At 40.5% G+C, this 21,066-nt stretch overlaps 1 protein-coding gene across 1 annotated transcript; it reads right to left on the bottom strand.

The window, feature by feature from the left end:
* Nucleotides 1-2,159: 2,159 nt before the first annotated feature.
* LOC140877447 (uncharacterized) lies at nucleotides 2,160-2,624 on the bottom strand. The gene has a single exon (XM_073280984.1). The coding sequence runs from the start codon at nucleotides 2,622-2,624 to the stop codon at nucleotides 2,160-2,162; it is 465 nt and encodes a 154-aa protein (XP_073137085.1).
* Nucleotides 2,625-21,066: the final 18,442 nt, after the last annotated feature.

A 21,066-nucleotide genomic window follows, 5' to 3' on the forward strand; every position in this document is an offset into this window, starting at 1 on the left:
CTACTATCATCAAAGTGCTCTAAAAGCCTTAACTAAGCTATTGCATACTCCTAAATATTTATAGGGAGCAAAGCTATACCTTCGTCCGTCGTTAGCCCTTTGATGTCGATGCCTCCAGAACTTGGGCACGACTCCGCTACGACTACCGAACGCCTCTCCGACCTCCGGACCGAGCCTAAGAAGACTAGAACAGCTCCAAAAGGACTAGAAAGGAAAGGAGAACTCGGAATTGGCAAATGAAAGTGAAGTCTCGGCCTTCTATTTATAGACAACGATCGGAACTTCCGATCCTTGATCGGAACGTCCGAACCTCGATCGGAACGTCCGATCCTGCCATCGGAGCTTCCGAAGATCCTGATCTGCCACGTGTCAAAATATCACTTGTTGGCTCTGGATAGGGGTGATCGGAGCTTCCGGTCCTGATCGGAGCTTCCGATCCAACCACACGTCATGCCTGACGTAATACCGATCGGAGCTTCCGATCCTGTTCGGAGCTTCCGATCCTGATCGGAGCTTCCGATCTCACCTTCGGAGCTTCCGAACTCTAACCAAGTAATTATGATTAATTTCTTTAATTACTCAATTAGGGTACGGGCTACTACATTACCCACATTAACCGTCCTTTCTGTGACTAGGCAATACACCAAACTTGCTCTTTCCACCGTAAGGTCAAAAGTGTGGCCCGATGGCAACATGCGTGCGGCGACAAACTCATGCCAATTATTGGCGTCCCGGTTAAGAAATTTGGAGCACAATGTAACAGGGACACCTTTCTTATTCAATTTCCACTCGGCACCCTCAATACACAGTGCCTGTAGCACGGCATCAGCTGGAAACTCATTCTCAGTAAAAAGCCTATAATCATCGAATTCAATGTTTGGCATTTGATACAGGGCGTTGATAGTTCGATAATCAAACGCGACCATTTTCCCTTGCACTCTCACTTTGTATTCCTCATGCTTCACCATTAGATTGGCATAGAACTCCCGAACAATAGACATGACAGCTTTGGGAGGTTGTTTGATGAATGCTTGCCAATTACGCCGTCGTGCTTCAACCAAAGAAGTAGCATTTAAGTCCCTCATATCAAATCCCCGCTCTTTATGCATACTTTTGAGAGACAAATCAACAAAATTTTCAGCCGCTGTAACATTCCAAAACCGATTTTTATCAAATGATGGATGTGCCGAAGACGACAAAGCCGATCTCTTTCCTTTTGTTTTTGGCGGCATCTTTGCACTCTACTCAACCAAATATCACCAAATAACCCACGAATCACAAGCAACAAGTGCACAATAAAGATTTCAACAACTCAGCCCCTTCACACTCTCTTATACAATTTATCAAACACCTTGTAAATGTGTGCCTAACTCTCCCTTCTTCATCCTTGATTTAAAAACCATCAATTCGAAAATCACAAGAGGGAAAGCCAATTACCTCTTTCAACCAAGCTGACAAGAGCACGGAGAAGCAGAAATCCCCGAGTAGATGTAGACTGGAATCGGCCAATAGAAAGCCCTAAGTGCTGGTGGGGTGCACGTTTCACGTAGATTTAGAGAGCTATAAGTAGAATTTCACACCCTTAATGATGTTATGTCGAAATAATGAACAAGATGATGGATGGGATAGTGGTGGATTAGGGCACGCTTCTAAAGGATTTGTATGGGTCGCAGATGCGCTGATATTTTTGTAGATGGGATATATTTGGACTAGGGCATGTTTCTTTTTAAATTCCGGAAAACAACTTCGTGCAGATGCGCTGGTAAGAGCCGCATATGCGACTTCTATATTCTTCAAGCGCTGAACTTTAACGCATATGCACGGAGATGGGAAGCGTATGCGCGAAAAGAGTTTCGCGGCCCTGGAGTTACGCGCAGATGCGCGAGTGAGTTACGCATATGCGGATTTTCTAATTGATCTAGACACTGATATTGACCGCATATGCGAGAATTGTAGGCACTTCTGCGGTAGACTGCGCCAGAGAATAAAATTTAAATTAAATTTTTTATCAAGAATTGAAAAATAAAATAAAATTCACATAAATAAAATGAAATAAAATTAAATTAAATTAAATAAAAAAAATAAATTAAAGCAGTAACATAGGCTGCCTCCCAAGAAGCGCTTGGTTTATAGTCGTCAGCCCGACTCTCCTGGTGCTTTTACACTGGCTCGATCAATGCAATTTTCTCCATATTCCGCACTTCCTGGCCAAAATAATGTTTCAACCGCTGGCCATTGACTTGGAAAGTTTGGCCGTCATGACAACTCATTTCCACGGCTCCATAGGTATGCACTTTCACCACGGTGAATGGGCCAGACCATCTCGATTTCAACTTACCTGGAAACAATCTGAGACGAGAGTTAAATAATAACACATGTTGTCCAGGCTCAAATTCTCTTTTTAACAATATTTTATCATGCCACTTTTTGGTCTGTTCTTTGTAGAGTTTGGCATTTTCGTAAGAATGATTACGAAATTCTTCTATCTCATTCAACTGCAACAATCGCTCTTCTCCAGCAGCTTTCAGTTCAAAATTCAACTTTTTCACCGCCCAATATGCTCGATGCTCTAACTCCACTAGCAGATGGCATGCTTTACCAAAGACCAACCTGTATGGCGACATGCCAATAGGAGTTTTGAACGCGGTCCGGTATGCCCATAGTGCATCATCAACTTGATCGCCCAATCCTTCCGGTTAGTGTGGACCGTTTTTCCAGAATTTGCTTGATTTCCCGGTTGGATATTTTAGCTTGCCCATTTGTTTATGGATGGTATGCACATGCTGTTGGAAAATGGTGATCAGATCAATCATAATTGATACCCGGTGAAGCGGAAGTTTTAAAATTTTATATGGAACGATTCCATATCATGGGTATCAAAACTTTACGATTAAATTGTGCGTGTAAAAATTAAATAACAATTAATTTTTTACCTCCAATCTCGAAACGAGATTATGGACACCAACAGATAACTCTACTCTTGTTGTATATCCCAGGAACTGATGGACGAACAATTCTTCAATCAGGTCCACGAACAGAAGTTTAATCCCTCTGATAGATTGCACTAGAAAATCTATCAGAAGTTTCTACGAAGAGAATTAACGAATTTGATCCGTTAAACCAGACTGCAAATTCAAAATTCACAGGCTGGAATTTTTCGAGCAGAGAGGGAGAGGGGGCGGCGGCCACAGTAGGGAAAAACTAGGGTTTTCGAAAATTGTGACCTCTGTTGTATAATTTCTGTACTGCAATAACTTGTTTATAATGTGGGCTGCTAACAGCTTAGGGCCCATTAGTCATAAGTTCAAGCCTGACAAGCAAAGCCCACATGTTCAGAAATTAATATAAAATTCATCGTGACTCAGATTGATAAACCAATTTCACCAATGTGCACAGAAACCAATTCTGCATCTTTTAAAGTCAAGATAAATTTTTTGAATCCGAATTCAGTGATTTCCAAAAAATGCTCATCCCTATGTCATTTTAGGAAATCTTACTCTTCTACTCTGATATAAGAAGTCCTACTTCTTTGTTCATTAAATTTAACTCTTTAAATTTAACTATCTCAACGGGGATTAAAAATCCATTACTTGTGTGACCCTCAATGGTTCAGGGATACAGCTAGCCGTGGGCTCACAACTCCTTGTGACTCGGAACAACAATTTCCGACTTGCCCATCGAATCATGGTAAGAGCGCCTAGAAACATCGCCCCATGATTCCCTAGGTATCACTGATAATGTCTGCAAGAACCAATAGATTTTGGTTAGCGTACAGTACGGTCCCTTCATCCATATATCCCGATCGAATCAACAACCATTGGTAAATCGAGAGTCGTTCGAGATTCGATAACTATGCAATGCATCTTGAAGATCAAATAGTGACATCGCATGTGCTACTAAGAAACCATTTCTTAAAACACATCATGTACTCTGGCCAGAGATTCGTCACACTAATATCTCCTCAGATTGCATAGGATATCCACACTCGCAAGTATGTGGTGAATCCTTGACAACAAAGCATCGACTCCTATATGTGTCGTAACTGTACCCAATCCCGACACCTGATGACCCCAATAGAGTCGGTAAACGAGTCAAAGTACAGTACTAGCATATAGAGTCTCAATGATGTTTCAAGTAGTAAGGACTAATGGTGTACAACCAAAACCGCGGACTTTATCCACTCGATAAGTGATAACCACTTGGAAAGTCCGGATAGGGTAGTTCGATCATTCATCGTATGAATATCCATTTGCATGCTTTAAACATCTCTATGTTCCATACCAATGAAACGTGGTACTCGGCATCGCAAATGCTAGTCTCAATCTCGAGCGATCCTTATCCTTATTAACGGACGTCTCAATCGACTAGGAACCGTTTAGAATATACAGTGACTATAAGATATGTTTCATGATAGCCATCCCCATGTGCCACCACATCTTACATACACTATAGTATATTCAAGGTCTTCATCTAAACATCTTATAGTATGTCACAACATAATAATATGATAAAAGATAAAGTGAACGCCATTATAAAAGTGTATATTATATTAAACAAAAGATTGTTTATACATAGAGTCATCAAAGCCCTTAGCCACAAGTTGGCTCACCGGGCACCCACTCTTTCAATCTCCCACTTGCCCTAAAGCCAACTAGTCATACTACGCAGTCCCATTGCTTTGCGATGTTTGTCAAATAATGGTCCTGGCAAGGGCTTAGTAAGTGGATCAGCGATATTGTCTGCAGAGGCCACTCTCTCGACAGTGATGTCTCCTCTTTCCACGATCTCCCGGATGATGTGGTATTTCCTCAGTACGTGTTTGGATCTTTGATGAGACATTGGTTCCTTTGCCTGAGCAACGGCACCCGTGTTGTCACAGTACACCGGGACTGGACCAACAACTTTAGGAATGACGCCCAACTCTTGGACGAAATTCCTCATCCAAACGGCCTCTTTAGCAGCAGCTGATGCCGCAATGTATTCTGCATCAGTGGTGGAATCCGCTGTGGTGTCCTGCTTGGAACTCTTCCAAGAGACAGCACCGCCATTGAGCATGAACACAAATCCAGAGGTTGACTTCGAGTCATCCACGTCACTTTGGAAGCTAGAGTCGGTATAGCCTTCCAATTTCAGTTCTCTTCCTCCATATACCATGAACATATTCTTAGTCCTTCGTAAGTACTTAAGAATGTCCTTCACGGCTTTCCAATGCATTTGACCGGGATTGGCTTGATATCTGCTCGTGACACTCAGAGCAAATGCTACATCCGGTCTGGTAGATATCATCCCATACATGATACTACCTATGGCTGACGCATATGGTAAATGTGTCATTTTCTCTATCTCTTCATCAGTCTTGGGACACATGGACTTGGATAGAGAAACTCCATGACACATAGGTAGATGTCCTCTCTTGGACCTATCCATTGAAAACCTTTTCAATATGGTTTCGATGTAAGTTGACTAAGTGAGTCCTATCATTCTCTTAGATCTATCTCTATAGATCTGTATCCCTAGAATATAGGATGCCTCACCCAAATCCTTCATCGAGAATCTACCTGATAACCATATCTTTGTTGACTGCAACATCCCTACGTCATTCCCAATGAGTAGGATGTCATCAACATAAAGTACTAAGAATGTCACAGCATCCTTAACTACTTTCTTGTACACGCACGGTTCCTCCGGGTTCTTGATGAAACCAAAATCCTTTATTGTTTCATCAAATTTCTGGTTCCAACTTCTTGATGCTTGTTTGAGACCATAGATAGATCTCTGAAGCTTGCATACCTTATGCTCGCTTCCCATGGATGTGTATCCCTCAGGCTGCGTCATATAGATCTCTTCCTTAATGTTTCCATTAAGAAATGCAGTCTTCACATCCATTGGCCATATCTCATAGTCATACCAAGCAGCTATGACAATAAGGATTCTTATGAACTTGAACATTGCAACTAGTGAAAAGGTTTCATCATAGTCAACTCCTTGTCTTTGAGTATAACCTTTCGCCACCAATCGTGCCTTGTAGGTCAATACCTTACCATCAGGCCCAAGCTTTCTCTTGTAGATCCATTTACACCCTATTGGAACAATTCCATCGGGAGGATCTACTAAAGACCAAACTTGGTTTGTATGCATCGAATCTATTTCCGACTGCATAGCTTCAAGCCATAAATTTGAATCCGCATCAGAAATTGCTTCCTTGAAGTTTCTTGGATCACATCCAACGTCGGGTTCATCTTGATCCCCTTCAAGAAGAAGACCATATCGAATAGGAGGTCTAGAAGTCCTCTCGGATCTTCTAAGTATAGGCGTGTCCTCTGAAGATTCTTGAGGTATGGGATCATTATTTTGTATTTCGGGTTCTTCTCGAATTTCTTCGAGTTCCATCATCTCGCTTTTCTTATCCAATAAGAACTCCTTCTCCAAGAAGGTGGCATTTCTTGAAACAAACACTTTTGTTTCAGTAGGATGATAGAAATAATATCCGATTGAATTCTTCGGATACCCTACAAAATAACATAAGGTGGATCGACTATCCAACTTATCTCCCACTGTCTGCTTCACGTAAGCTGGACATCCCCAAATCCTCAAGTACGAATACTTAGGAGCTTTGCCATTTCATAACTCGTATGGAGTTTTGTTCACTGCTTTAGTGTGGACGTTGTTCAACAACAACACCGCCGTTTCAAGCGCGTAGCCCCAAAACGAAGGTGGAAGCTCAGTGAAGCTCATCATGGATCGAACCATGTCCAACAAAGTTCGATTACGACGCTCCGATACACCATTCAGCTGAGGTGTCATAGGAGGAGTCCACTGAGAGAGAATCCCATTCTCTTTCAGATAGTCCAAAAACTCGGTACTTAAGTATTCTCCACCTCGATCCGATCGAAGTGCTTTAATACTTTTACCTAGCTTGTTTTCTACTTCAGCCTTGAATTCTTTGAACTTTTCAAATGCTTCAGACTTATATTTCATTAAATATAAATACCCATACCTTGAATAATCATCAGTAAAGGTAATGAAGTAGGTGTGGCCAAATTGAGTACCAATTCTAAATGGACCACAAACATCTGTATGGATCAAATCCAACAGATTTTGACTACGCTCAGGTTTCCCCTTGAATGGAGATTTAGTCATTTTTCCTTTCAGGCAGGATTCACAAGTAGGTAGAGAGTTAATATCAGACATATCAAACATGCCCTCTCCCACTAGCTTGTTCATCCTCCTTGAGGAAATATGACCTAGCCTAGCATGCCAAAGGTTTGCCGGGTTTTGACTATCGATTTTCCTTTTGTTCGTTGTTACCGGTTTATCAACATAATTTATTGGAACGTCTTTTAATTTTAAGTTATATAGATTGTTTTCAAGTTGTCCATTACCAATCAAACATTCATTCTTGTAAATATTGCAAATCTCATTCACAAAATTGCAAGAAAAACCATCTCTATCAAGCATAGAAACAGAAATAATGTTTTTAATCAAATCTGGAACAAATAAAACATCTCTCAAAAGTAACTTAAAATCGTTCTGCAAAATTAAATAAACGTCTCCCACAGCTTTGGCTTCAACTCTAGAACCATTTCCGAGCCTCAGCTGGGTCTCACCCATTCTAAGCTTGCGACTTCTTGTCATCACCTGCAAATCATTGCAAATGTGAGATCCACATCCGGTATCCAATACCCAAAAAGTAGTATTAAGTGAAACGTTTATTTCAATATAAAACATACCCTTTGCAGTTCGCAACTGCTCTAGATATTCCTTGCAGTTACGTTTCCAATGACCGGGTTTCTTGCAGTGATGGCAAACATCCTTGGACTTTTCCATGTTTGAAGCCTTTGTCTTGTTCTTCTTCTCGGGTCCAGTTTTCTTGGGTGGGGCAGAACGTTTTGTTGGAAAAAACTGGCGGTCAGATCAATCACGATTGATACCCGGTGCAGCGAAAGTTTAAAAATTTTATCATGGAACAATTCCATGGTGTGGGTATCAACCATTCAACGATTAAATTATTGTGTGTGTAAAATTCAAATAACAATTAATTAAATTTTACCTTCAATCTCGAATCGAGATTAATGGACACCACACAGATTTCTCTGCGCTTCTTGTATCTCCCAGGAACTGATGAACTCCTTCAATCAGGTCCACGAATGGGGTTTAAATCCCTCTGATAGATTGCACTAGAAAATCTATCAGAAGTTTTTCTGCGAAGAGATTAAACGAATCTGATTCGTTATTCCTGACTGCGATTCAAAATCACAGACCGAAATTTCTCGGGCAGAGAACAGGGAGGGGACGGCCGAAAACTTTTGAGAGAGAGGAGGGTTTCGATTTTCTGTCTCAAAAATTATGAGCTGTTGTGTCTAATTTCTGTACTGCAATAACTTATTTATAATGCAGGCCACTAACACCTTAGGGCCCATTAGTCATAAGTTGAGGCCCGACAAGCAAAGCCCGCTCGTTCAGAAATTAATATAAAATTCATCGTGACTCCGATTGATAAACCGATTTTACCAATGTGCACAGAAACCATTTCTGCACATTTTAAAGTCAAAATAAATTTTCCTGAATCCGAATTCAGTGGTTTCCTAAAATGTCCATCCCTATGTCATTTTAGGAAATCCTACTCCCTTACTCTTATTTAAGAAGTCCAACTCCTTAGTTCATTAAATTTAACTCTTTAAATTTAACTATCTCAACGGGGATTAAAACTCCATTACACTGTGTGACCCTCAATGGTTCAGGGATACAGCTAGCCGTGGGCTCACAACTCCTTGTGACTCGGAACAACACTTTCCGACTTGCCCAACGAATCATGGTAAAGCGCCTAGCAACATCGCCCCATGATTCCCTAGGTATCACTGATAGTGCCTACAAGAACCAGTAGATTTTGGTTAGCGTACAGTACGGTCCCTTCATCCATATATCCCGATCGAATCAACAACCATTGGTATATCGAGAGTCGCTCAAGATTCGATAACTATGCAATGCATCTTGAAGATCAAATTAGTGACATCGCATGTGCTACTAAGAAACCATTTCTTAAATCACATCAAGTACTCTGGCCAGAGATTTGTCACACTAATATCTCCTCAGATCGCATAGGATATCTACACTCGCAAGTATGTGGTGAATCCTTGACAACAATGCATTGACTCCTATATGTGTCGTAACTGTACCCAATCTCGACACCTGATGACCCCCATAGAGTCGGTAAACGAGTCAAAGCACAGCACTAGCATATAGAGTCTCCATGATGTTTCAAGTCGTAAGGACTAATGGTGTACAACCAAAACCGCGGACTTTATCCACTCGATAAGTGATAACCACTTGGAAAGTCCGGATAGGGTAGTTCGATTATTCATCCTATGAATATCCATTTGCATGCTTCGAACATCTCCATGTTCCCTACCAATGAAACGTGGTACTCCGCATCGCAAATGCTAGTCTCAAACTCGAGCGATCCTTATCCTTATTATCGGACGGCTCAATCGACTAGGAACGGTTTTTAGAATATACAGTGACTATAAGATGTATTTCATGATAGACATCTCCATGTTCTACCACATCTTACATACACTATAGTATATTCAAGGTCTTTATCAAAACAACAATAGTATATCACAATATAACAATATGAAGTAATATAAAGTCATTGCCATAAAAGTGTAAATAATATTAAACAAAAGATTGTTTATACAAAGAGTCATCAAAGCCCATAGCCACACAGTTGGCTCACTGGGCACCCACTCTTACAATCTCCCACTTGCCCTATAGCCAACTAGTCATACTACGTAGACCCATTGCTTCGCGATGTTTGTCAAACAATGGTCCTGGCAAGGGCTTAGTAAGCGGATCAGCGATATTGTCTGCAGAGGCCACTCGTTCGACAATGATGTCTCCTCTTTCCACAATCTCCCGGATTATGTGGTATTTCCTCAGTACGTGTTTGGATCTTTGATGAGACCTTGGTTCCTTTGCTTGAGCAACGGCACCCGTGTTGTCACAGTACACCGGGACTGGACCAACAAATTCAGGAATAACGCCCAACTCTTGGACGAACTTCCTCATCCAAACGGCCTCTTTAGCAGCAGCTGATGCTGCAATGTATTCAGCCTCAGTGGTGGAATCCGCTGTGGTGTCCTGCTTGGAACTCTTCCAAGAGACAGCACCGCCATTGAGCATGAACACAAATCCAGAGGTTGACTTCGAGTCATCCACATCACTTTGGAAGCTAGAGTCGGTATAGCCTTCCAATTTGAGATCTCGTCCTCCATACACCATGAACATATTCTTAGTCCTTCGCAAGTACTTAAGAATGTCCTTCACGGCTTTCCAATGCATTTGACCAGGATTAGACTGATATCTGCTCGTGACACTCAGAGCAAATGCTACATCCGGTCTGGTAGATATCATCCCATACATGATACTACCTATAGCTGACGCATATGGTACATGTGTCATATTCTCTATCTCTGCATCAGTCTTGGGACACATAGACTTGGATAGAGAAACTCCATGACACATGGGTAGATGTCCTCTTTTGGACCCATCCATTGAAAACCGTTTCAATATGGTATCGATGTAGGTTGATTGAGTGAGTCCTATCATTCTCTTAGACCTATCTCTATAGATCTGTATCCCAAGAATGTAGGATGCCTCTCCCAAATCCTTCATCGAAAATCTACCTGATAACCATATCTTTGTTGACTGCAACATCCCTACATCATTCCCAATGAGTAGGATGCCATCAACATAAAGTACTAAGAATGTCACCGCATCCTTAACTACTTTCTTGTACACGCAAGGTTCCTCCGGGTTCTTGATGAAACCAAAATCTTTTATTGTTTCATCAAATTTCTGGTTCCAACTTCTTGATGCTTGTTTTAGACCATAAATTGATCTCTGAAGCTTGCATACCTTATGCTCGCTTCCCATGGATGTGTACCCCTCAGGCTGCTTCATATAGATTTCTTCCTTAATGTCTCCATTAAGAAAAGCAGTCTTCACATCCATTTGCCATATCTCATAGTCATACCATGCAGCTATGGCAATCAGGATTCTTATGGACTTGAACATTGCAACTGGTGAAAAGGTTTCATCATAGTCAACTCCTTGCCTTTGAGTATAACCTTTCGCCACCAATCGCGCCTTGTAGGTCAATACCTTACCATCAGGCCCAAGCTTTCTCTTGTAGATCCATTTACACCCTATTGGAACAATTCCATCGGGATCTACTAAAGACCAAACTTGGTTTGTATGCATCGAATCCAATTCTGACTGCATAGCTTCAAGCCATAAATTCGAATCCGCATCAGAAATTGCTTCCTTGAAGTTTCTTGGATCACATCCAATGTCGGGTTCATCTTGATCCCCTTCAAGAAGAAGACCATATCGAACTGGAGGTCTAGAAGTCCTTTCGGATCTTCTAGGTGCAGGCGTGTCCAGCAATGGTTCCTGAGGTGTAGGATCGTTATTTTGTATTTCGGGTTCTTCTCGAACTTCTTCGAGTTCCATCATCTCGCCTTTCTTATCCAATAAGAACTCCTTCTCCAAGAAGGTGGCATTCCTAGAAACAAACACCTTTGTTTCAGCAGGATAATAGAAATAATATCCGATTGAATTCTTCGGATACCCTACAAAATAACATAAGCTGGATCGACTATCCAACTTATCTCCCACTGTCCGCTTCACGTAAGCAGGACATCCCCAAATCCTCAAGTACGAATACTTAGGAGCTTTGCCATTCCATAACTCGTATGGTGTTTTGTCCACTGCTTTAGTGTGGACGTTGTTCAACAACAATACCGCCGTTTCAAGCGCATAGCCCCAAAACGAAGGTGGAAGCTCAGTGAAGCTCATCATAGATCGAACCATGTCCAACAAAGTTCGATTACGACGCTCCGATACACCATTAAGCTGTGGTGTCATAGGAGGAGTCCACTGAGAGAGAATCCCATTCTCTTTCAGATAGTCCAAAAACTCGGTACTCAAGTATTCTCCACCTCGATCCGATCGAAGTGCTTTAATACTTTTACCTAGCTTGTTTTCTACTTCAGCCCTGAATTCTTTGAACTTTTCAAATGCTTCAGACTTATATTTCATTAAATATAAATACCCATACCATGAATATTCATCAGTAAAGGTAATGAAGTAGGTGTGGCCATGTTGAGTCCCTACTCTAAATGGACCACAAACATCTGTATGGATCAAATCCAACAGATTCTGACTACGCTCAGGTTTCCCCTTAAAAGGAGATTTAGTCATTTTTCCTTTTAGGCAGGATTCACAAGTAGGTAGAGAATTAATATCAGACATATCAAACATGCCCTCTCCCACTAGCTTGTTCATCCTCCTTGAGGAAATATGACCTAGCCTAGCATGCCAAAGGTTTGCCGGGTTTTGACTATCGATTTTCCTTTTGTTTGTTGTCGCCGGTTTATCAACATAATTCACTGGAACGTCTTTTAGTTTTAAGTTGTATAGATCGTTTTCAAGTTGTCCATTTCCAATTAAACATTCATTCTTGTAAATATTGCAAATCCCATTCACAAAATTGCAAGAATAACCATCTCTATCAAGCATAGAAATAGAAATAATGTTTTTAATTAAATCTGGCACAAATAAAACATCTCTTAACAATAATTTAAAACCGTTCTGCAAAGTCAAACAAACATCTCCAATGGCCGTAGCTTCAACTCTGGAACCATTCCCGAGCCTCAGCTGGGTCTCACCCATTCTAAGCCTGCGACTTCTTGTCATCACCTGCAAATCATTGCAAATGTGAGATCCACATCCGGTATCCAATACCCAAGAAGTTGTATTAAGTGACATGTTTATTTCAATATAGAACATACCCTTTGCAGTTCCCAACTGCTCAAGATATTCCTTGCAGTTGCGCTTCCAATGACCCGGCTTCTTGCAGTAATGGCAAACATCCTTGGATTTTCCATTGTTTGAAGCCTTTGTCTTTTGCTTCTTCTCGGGCTCGACTTTCTTGGGTGGGGTAGAACGTTTCTTGCCCTTCATACTTGGCCCCTTCTTAGCAGAAGATGAGGAGCCCACCAAGAAAGCTGGTTTATCCTTCTTAAGTGTGGATTCATATGTAACGAGCATATTGACCATCTCTTCTAGGGTGGCCTCTATCTTGTTCATATTAAAATTTATCACAAATCCATCAAATGAAGAAGGAAGAGACAGAAGCAATAAATCCACATTGAGTTCATGCTCCAACACCAAATCTAGGGTCGCCAACTTCTGTATGAGCCAAATCACTCGTACCCCATGATCACGGACCGAAGTCCCTTCACGCATGCGGCACGTCATCAACTCCTTAACAGTAGCGAACCTTTCAGCCCTCGACTGAGCCCCAAAAAGTTCCTTGAGTTGCGCATGAATGTCAGCAGCATTCACCGTGTCCTCAAATCGCCTCTGGAGTTCATCAGACATCGAGGCTTGCATATAGCATTTGGTCTTGATGTCATGGTCACACCATGCATCAAGTTTGGCCAATTCCTCCGGACTTATGTCAGCTGGTGCTTCCTTCGGAGGTGCTTTCTCCAACACGTAGAGCATTTTCTCCGAAGTTAAGACAATCTTCAACTTCCGGAACCATTCCGTATAGTTGGCGCCAGTCAACTTGTTTTGTTCGAGGATCGAGAATAATGGATTTCGCGAATTCATTGTATGAAATACTGAAAAGAAAAACAGACATATATCAATGATTGTTTAACAATTTACTAAGACATAAAATAGGCGAATTTAATTTTATGAATCTCACTCCCACTATTTTAACGATTTCACCACCACCCTCTAGTGAAAACGGGAAACTTTTTCCTTAGTGAGAACATGGAGTCCAATTGACAAACTTATGGTCCCGAATAATATCAGCCAACCATAATTCTCAAAAGGTAGAGCCCAATTGCTTCCTAAGCAACCCCCATGTGTTTACCTCATGTCCAATAAGGGCCCAATAATATGACGCCGTTTAAAGTGACATGTCAAGATGACCCATCAATATTAAGTTGTGATGGACGGTCGCCATGTGGATCCCCCAATAATATGAGCCGATCCCATGGGAGTTCCACCCAACTTACAACATTTGTCGATCCAATGTACAGCTTTCCGACGGACGGGCCCCCCAATAATATGAGCCGGACCGTATCCGCGGGTAGCATCACATACATTGACCGTTGATGGAAGGTAGGAACATTTAAACAAATTTAAATTTCCTTTATTTATCTTGATATAAATTTTAAATCATATTTAAAATGAGGGATTTTTAATTATAAAAATATTTGTCTCATCATATTTAATTTATTGCATGCTTGCCGGATTCACGCAATTATGTCTAAACATGCATACAATCATAATATCAAATATTATATAGGATGATCTATTCCATTTCTAATTGACCCGTGGTTGCCAATCACGGGTCTTAGTCCAATCCTAGGTAATATGCAGTATGCAATGCAATCCTATTACATGTGCTTCCAATTTACATTTCTTCAGTCTTTATTGTCTGCTGGGCCCACCATCTTCAAATCTTGATCTCCCACTAAATCTAATGCATTTACAATAAATAACAATGACAAGTAGGGGATACATTTTTAGGGGTGGGAACGGGCTATAAACCAAGCCCACTTTTATTACATATGACATTCATATCGGGCCATAAACCAGGCTCATTAATAAAACCAACAACAATAAAAACAAAATGTAAATTCCTAACATACACCTACAAAATTGGTCATGGCAATCGATCATCCTTATCCAATAACATTTAATTCAAAATTAATTTATTGGATAACATGCAGTGGCAATTCAAATTTAAACAAGATAAAATCATATTTTATATATAAAATCTCATTTCACATATAAAATCATATTTTATCTCTATATCAAATAAAATCATATTTTATCTATAAAATCCAATTTTACAAATAAAATCATATTTTACTCAATATATCATAAGATCATATCTTATCATCAATTGTACCAAAATAATTGATTTCAAAATTCAATTTACGGATAAAACATTAAAATTTTTCCAAAAATTCAAATTTATCCAAAATCAATTTTAAAATTTACGGACTCGAACAATTCGATCCGAAATCTCGTGAACCAATCAAAAACAATTTTTGACCGGACCAAAAATAAAATTTTATCACATTAAAATTAATTTTAAATAAAAATTTAATTTTTCCCGCGGGCCGCCCGGGACACTCCCGGGCCGGCCCGCACCCGGGGCGCAGGCCGGGGGCAGCCCGGCTGCCCCCTTAGGGCAGCGACTCTCGCTGCCCTGGCGGCGCCTGGTGCCGCCGCTCGGCGCCGCCCTGGGCAGCGCCGAGCGCTGCCCTGCGCAGCGCCCGGCGCTGCGCTGGGCAGCGCACTGCACTGCCCTGGGCGGCGCCGTGCGCCCCCTTTGGGCGGCGATGTTCGCCGCCCTGGGCGGCGCCGTGCGCCCCCTTTGGGCGGCGATGTTCGCCGCCCTGGGCGGCGCCGTGCGCCTCCCCCGGGGGCAGCGACCATCACCGCCCCCTCCGGGCAGCGATCCAATCGCTGCCCGGGTTTTGCCCCGAAAAAAAAAAAAAATTTATTTAAAAATATTTATTTTGTTTCAAAAACCGAGACTCAAAAATTTTGTACAATTGATTAATTCAATCGTTTGATCTGAGCAACCTTGCTCTGATACCACTGTTGGAAAAAACTGGCGGTCAGATCAATCACGATTGATACCCGGTGCAGCGGAAGTTTAAAAATTTTATCATGGAACAATTCCATGGTGTGGGTATCAACCATTCAACGATTAAATTATTGTGTGTGTAAAATTCAAATAACAATTAATTAAATTTTACCTTCAATCTCGAATCGAGATTAATGGACACCACACAGATTTCTCTGCGCTTCTTGTATCTCCCAGGAACTGATGAACTCCTTCAATCAGGTCCACGAATGGGGTTTAAATCCCTCTGATAGATTGCACTAGAAAATCTATCAGAAGTTTTTCTGCGAAGAGATTAAACGAATCTGATTCGTTATTCCTGACTGCGATTCAAAATCACAGACCGAAATTTCTCGGGCAGAGAACAGGGAGGGGACGGCCGAAAACTTTTGAGAGAGAGGAGGGTTTCGATTTTCTGTCTCAAAAATTATGAGCTGTTGTGTCTAATTTCTGTACTGCAATAACTTATTTATAATGCAGGCCACTAACACCTTAGGGCCCATTAGTCATAAGTTGAAGCCCGACAAGCAAAGCCCGCTCGTTCAGAAATTAATATAAAATTCATCGTGACTCCGATTGATAAACCGATTTTACCAATGTGCACAGAAACCATTTCTGCACATTTTAAAGTCAAAATAAATTTTCCTGAATCCGAATTCAGTGGTTTCCTAAAATGTCCATCCCTATGTCATTTTAGGAAATCCTACTCCCTTACTCTTATTTAAGAAGTCCAACTCCTTAGTTCATTAAATTTAACTCTTTAAATTTAACTATCTCAACGGGGATTAAAACTCCATTACACTGTGTGACCCTCAATGGTTCAGGGATACAGCTAGCCGTGGGCTCACAACTCCTTGTGACTCGGAACAACACTTTTCGACTTGCCCAACAAATCATGGTAAAGCGCCTAGCCCATGATTCCCTAGGTATCACTGATAGTGCCTACAAGAACCAGTAGATTTTGGTTAGCGTACAGTACGGTCCCTTCATCCATATATCCCGATCGAATCAACAACCATTGGTATATCGAGAGTCGCTCAAGATTCGATAACTATGCAATGCATCTTGAAGATCAAATTAGTGACATCGCATGTGCTACTAAGAAACCATTTCTTAAATCACATCAAGTACTCTGGCCAGAGATTTGTCACACTAATATCTCCTCAGATCGCATAGGATATCCACACTCGCAAGTATGTGGTGAATCCTTGACAACAATGCATTGACTCCTATATGTGTCGTAACTGTACCCAATCTCGACACCTGATGACCCCCATAGAGTCGGTAAACGAGTCAAAGCACAGCACTAGCATATAGAGTCTCCATGATGTTTCAAGTCGTAAGGACTAATGGTGTACAACCAAAACCGCGGACTTTATCCACTCGATAAGTGATAACCACTTGGAAAGTCCGGATAGGGTAGTTCGATTATTCATCCTATGAATATCCATTTGCATGCTTCGAACATCTCCATGTTCCCTACCAATGAAACGTGGTACTCCGCATCGCAAATGCTAGTCTCAAACTCGAGCGATCCTTATCCTTATTATCGGACGGCTCAATCGACTAGGAACGGTTTTTAGAATATACAGTGACTATAAGATGTATTTCATGATAGACATCTCCATGTTCTACCACATCTTACATACACTATAGTATATTCAAGGTCTTTATCAAAACAACAATAGTATATCACAATATAACAATATGAAGTAATATAAAGTCATTGCCATAAAAGTGTAAATAATATTAAACAAAAGATTGTTTATACAAAGAGTCATCAAAGCCCATAGCCACACAGTTGGCTCACTGGGCACCCACTCTTACACGTTTCTTACCCTTTGTACTTGGCCCCTTCTTAGCAGAGGAAGAGGAGCCCACCAAGAGAACCGGTTTATCCTTCTTTAAAGTGGCTTCATAAGTTACAAGCATATTGATCATCTCTTCAAGGGAGGCCTCTATCTTGTTCATATTGAAATTCACCACAAATCCGTCAAACGAAGAAGGAAGAGAGAGAAGTAATAAGTCCACATTGAGTTCATGCTTCAATACCAAATCAAGCGTTACCAACTTCTGTATGAGCCAAATCACGCGTACCCCATGATCACGGACCGAAGTCCCTTCACGCATGCGACACGTCATTAACTCTTTTACAGTAGCGAACCTTTCAGCTCTCGATTGAGCCCCAAAAAGTTCCTTGAGTTGTACGTGAATGTCAGCAGCATTCACGGTATCCTCAAATCGCCTCTGGAGTTCATCAGACATCGAGGCTTGCATATAGCATTTGGCCTTGATATCATGGTCCCACCATGTATCAAGTTTGGCCAACTCTTCCGGACTTATGTCAGCTGGTGCTTCCTTCGGAGGAGATTTTTCTAACACGTAGAGCATCTTCTCCGAGGTCAAGACAATCTTCAACTTACGGAACCATTCCGTATAGTTTGCGCCAGTCAGTTTATTTTGTTCGAGAATAGAGAATAGTGGATTGCGCGAATTCATCTTAATGAAATACTGAAAAGAAACAGACAATAATCAGTGATTGTTTAATTAATTTACTAAGACATAAAATAGGCGAAATTTATTTTATGAATCTCACTCCCACTATTTTAACGATTTCACTACCCTCTAGTGAAAACGGGAAACTGTTTTCCTTAGTGGGAACATGGAGTCCAATTGACAAACTATGGTCCCGAATAATATCAGCCAACCATAATTTTCAAAAGGTAGAGCCCAATTGCTTCCAAAGCAACCTCCACGTTTTTACCTCATGTCCAATAAGGGCCCAATAATATGACGCCGTTTATTGTGACATGTCAAGATGACCCATCAATATTAAGTTGTGATGGACGGTCGCCATGTGGATCCCCCAATAATATGAGCCGATCCCATGGGAGTTTCACCCAACTTACAACATGTGTCGATCCAATGTACAGCTTTCCGACGAACGGGCCCCCCCAATAATATGAGCCGGACCGTATCCGCGGGTAGCATCTCATACATTGATCGTTGATGGAAGGTAGGAACATTTAAACAATATTTAAATTTCCTTTATTTATCTTGATATCAATTTTAAATCATATTTAAAATGAGGGATTTTAATTTTGAAAATTTGTCTCATCATTTAAAATTTGTATGCTTGCGGGATTCATACAATTTAGTCTAAAACATGCATACAACGATAATATCATATATTATATAGGATGATCGATTCCATTTCTAATCGACCCGTGGTTGCCAATCACGAGTCTAAGTCCAATCCTAGGTAATATGCAGGTATGCAATGCAATTCTATTACATTGAGCTTCCAATTTACATTTCTTCAGTCTTTATTGTCTGCTGGGCCCACCTCCGTCTTCAAATCTTCATCTCCCACTAAGTCTAATGTATTTACAATAAATAACTATGACAAGTAGGGGATACATTTTAAGGGGTGGGAACGGGCCATAAACCAGGCCCACTTTTATTACATAGACAATTCATATTGGGCCATAAACCAGGCCCATTAATAAATCCAACAACAATAAAAAAACAAATGTAAATTCCCTAACATACAACTACAAAATTGGTCATGGCAATCGATCATCCTTATCCAATAATATTTAATTCAAAATTAATTTATTGGATAACATGCAATGGCAATTAAATTTAAAAAGGATAAAATCATATTCCATATATAAAATCTTATTTTACATACAAAATCATATTTTATCTTTTTATCAAATAAAATCATATTTTACATATAAAATCCAATTTTATACATAAAATCATATTTTACTCAATATATCCATAAGATCATATCTTATCATCAATTGTACCAAAAATAATTAATTTCATAAAATCTGATTTAACGGATAAAATCTATAAATTTTCCAAAAATTCAAATTTATCCAAAAATCAATTTTAAAATTTTCGGACTCGAACAATTCGATCCGACGCCTCGTGGACCAATCAAAAACAATTTTCGATCGGACCAAAAATAGAATTTTAACATATTAAAATTTTAATTAAAATAAAAAATAAATTTTCCCGGGCCGCCCGGGACGATCCCGGGCAGCCCGCGCCCCAAAAGGGGCTCGGGCTGGGCAGCCCATCGCTGCCCCTTGGGCAGCGACGATCGCTGCCCGTGTTTTGCCCGTCAAAAATTTTAAATTTTTATTTTCTTTCAAAAACCGAGGCTTAAAAAATTTTTGTACAATTGATTAATTTAATCGCTTGATCTGAGCAACCTGTCTCTGATACCACTGTTGGAAAACGGTGATCAGATCAATCAGAATTGATACCCGATTCAGCGAAAGTTTTAAAATTTTATATGGAACGATTCCATATCATGGGTATCAAAACATTACGATTAAATTGTGCGTGTAAAAATTAAATAACAATTAAATTTTTACCTCCAATCTCGAAACGAGATTATGGACACCAACAGATAACTCTGCTCTTGTTGTATATCCCAGGAACTGATGGACGAACAATTCTTCAATCAGGTCCACGAATAGAAGTTTAATCCCTCTGATAGATTGCACTAGAAAATCTATCAGAAGTTTCTACGAAGAGAATTAACGAATTTGATCCGTTAAACCAGACTGCAAATTCAAAATTCACAGGCTGGAATTTTTCGAGCAGAGAGGGAGAGGGGGCAGCGGCCACAGTAGGGAAAAACTAGGGTTTTCGAAAATTGTGACCTCTGTTGTATAATTTCTGTACTGCAATAACTTATTTATAATGTGGGCTGCTAACAGGTTAGGGCCCATTAGTCATAAGTTCAAGCCTGACAAGCAAAGCCCACATGTTCAGAAATTAATATAAAATTCATCGTGACTCAGATTGATAAACCAATTTCACCAATGTGCACAGAAACCATTTCTGCATCTTTTAAAGTCAAGATAAATTTTCTGAATCCGAATTCAGTGATTTCCAAAAAATGCCCATCCCTATGTCATTTTAGGAAATCTTACTCTTCTACTCTGATATAAGAAGTCCTACTTCTTTGTTCATTAAATTTAACTCTTTAAATTTAACTATCTCAACGGGGATTAAAAATCCATTACTTGTGTGACCTTCAATGGTTCAGGGATACAGCTAGTCGTGGGCTCACAACTCCTTGTGACTCGGAACAACAATTTCCGACTTGCCCATCGAATCATGGTAAGAGCGCCTAGCAACATCGCCCCATGATTCCCTAGGTATCACTGATAGTGTCTGCAAGAACCAATAGATTTTGGTTAGCGTACAGTACGGTCCCTTCATCCATATATCCCGATCGAATCAACAACCATTGATAAATCGAGAGTCGTTCGAGATTCGATAACTATGCAATGCATCTTGAAGATCAAATAGTGACATCG

Source organism: Henckelia pumila, chromosome 2 (assembly GCF_033568475.1).
Source record: "Henckelia pumila isolate YLH828 chromosome 2, ASM3356847v2, whole genome shotgun sequence".
NCBI classification, from domain to species: Eukaryota; Viridiplantae; Streptophyta; class Magnoliopsida; order Lamiales; family Gesneriaceae; genus Henckelia; species Henckelia pumila.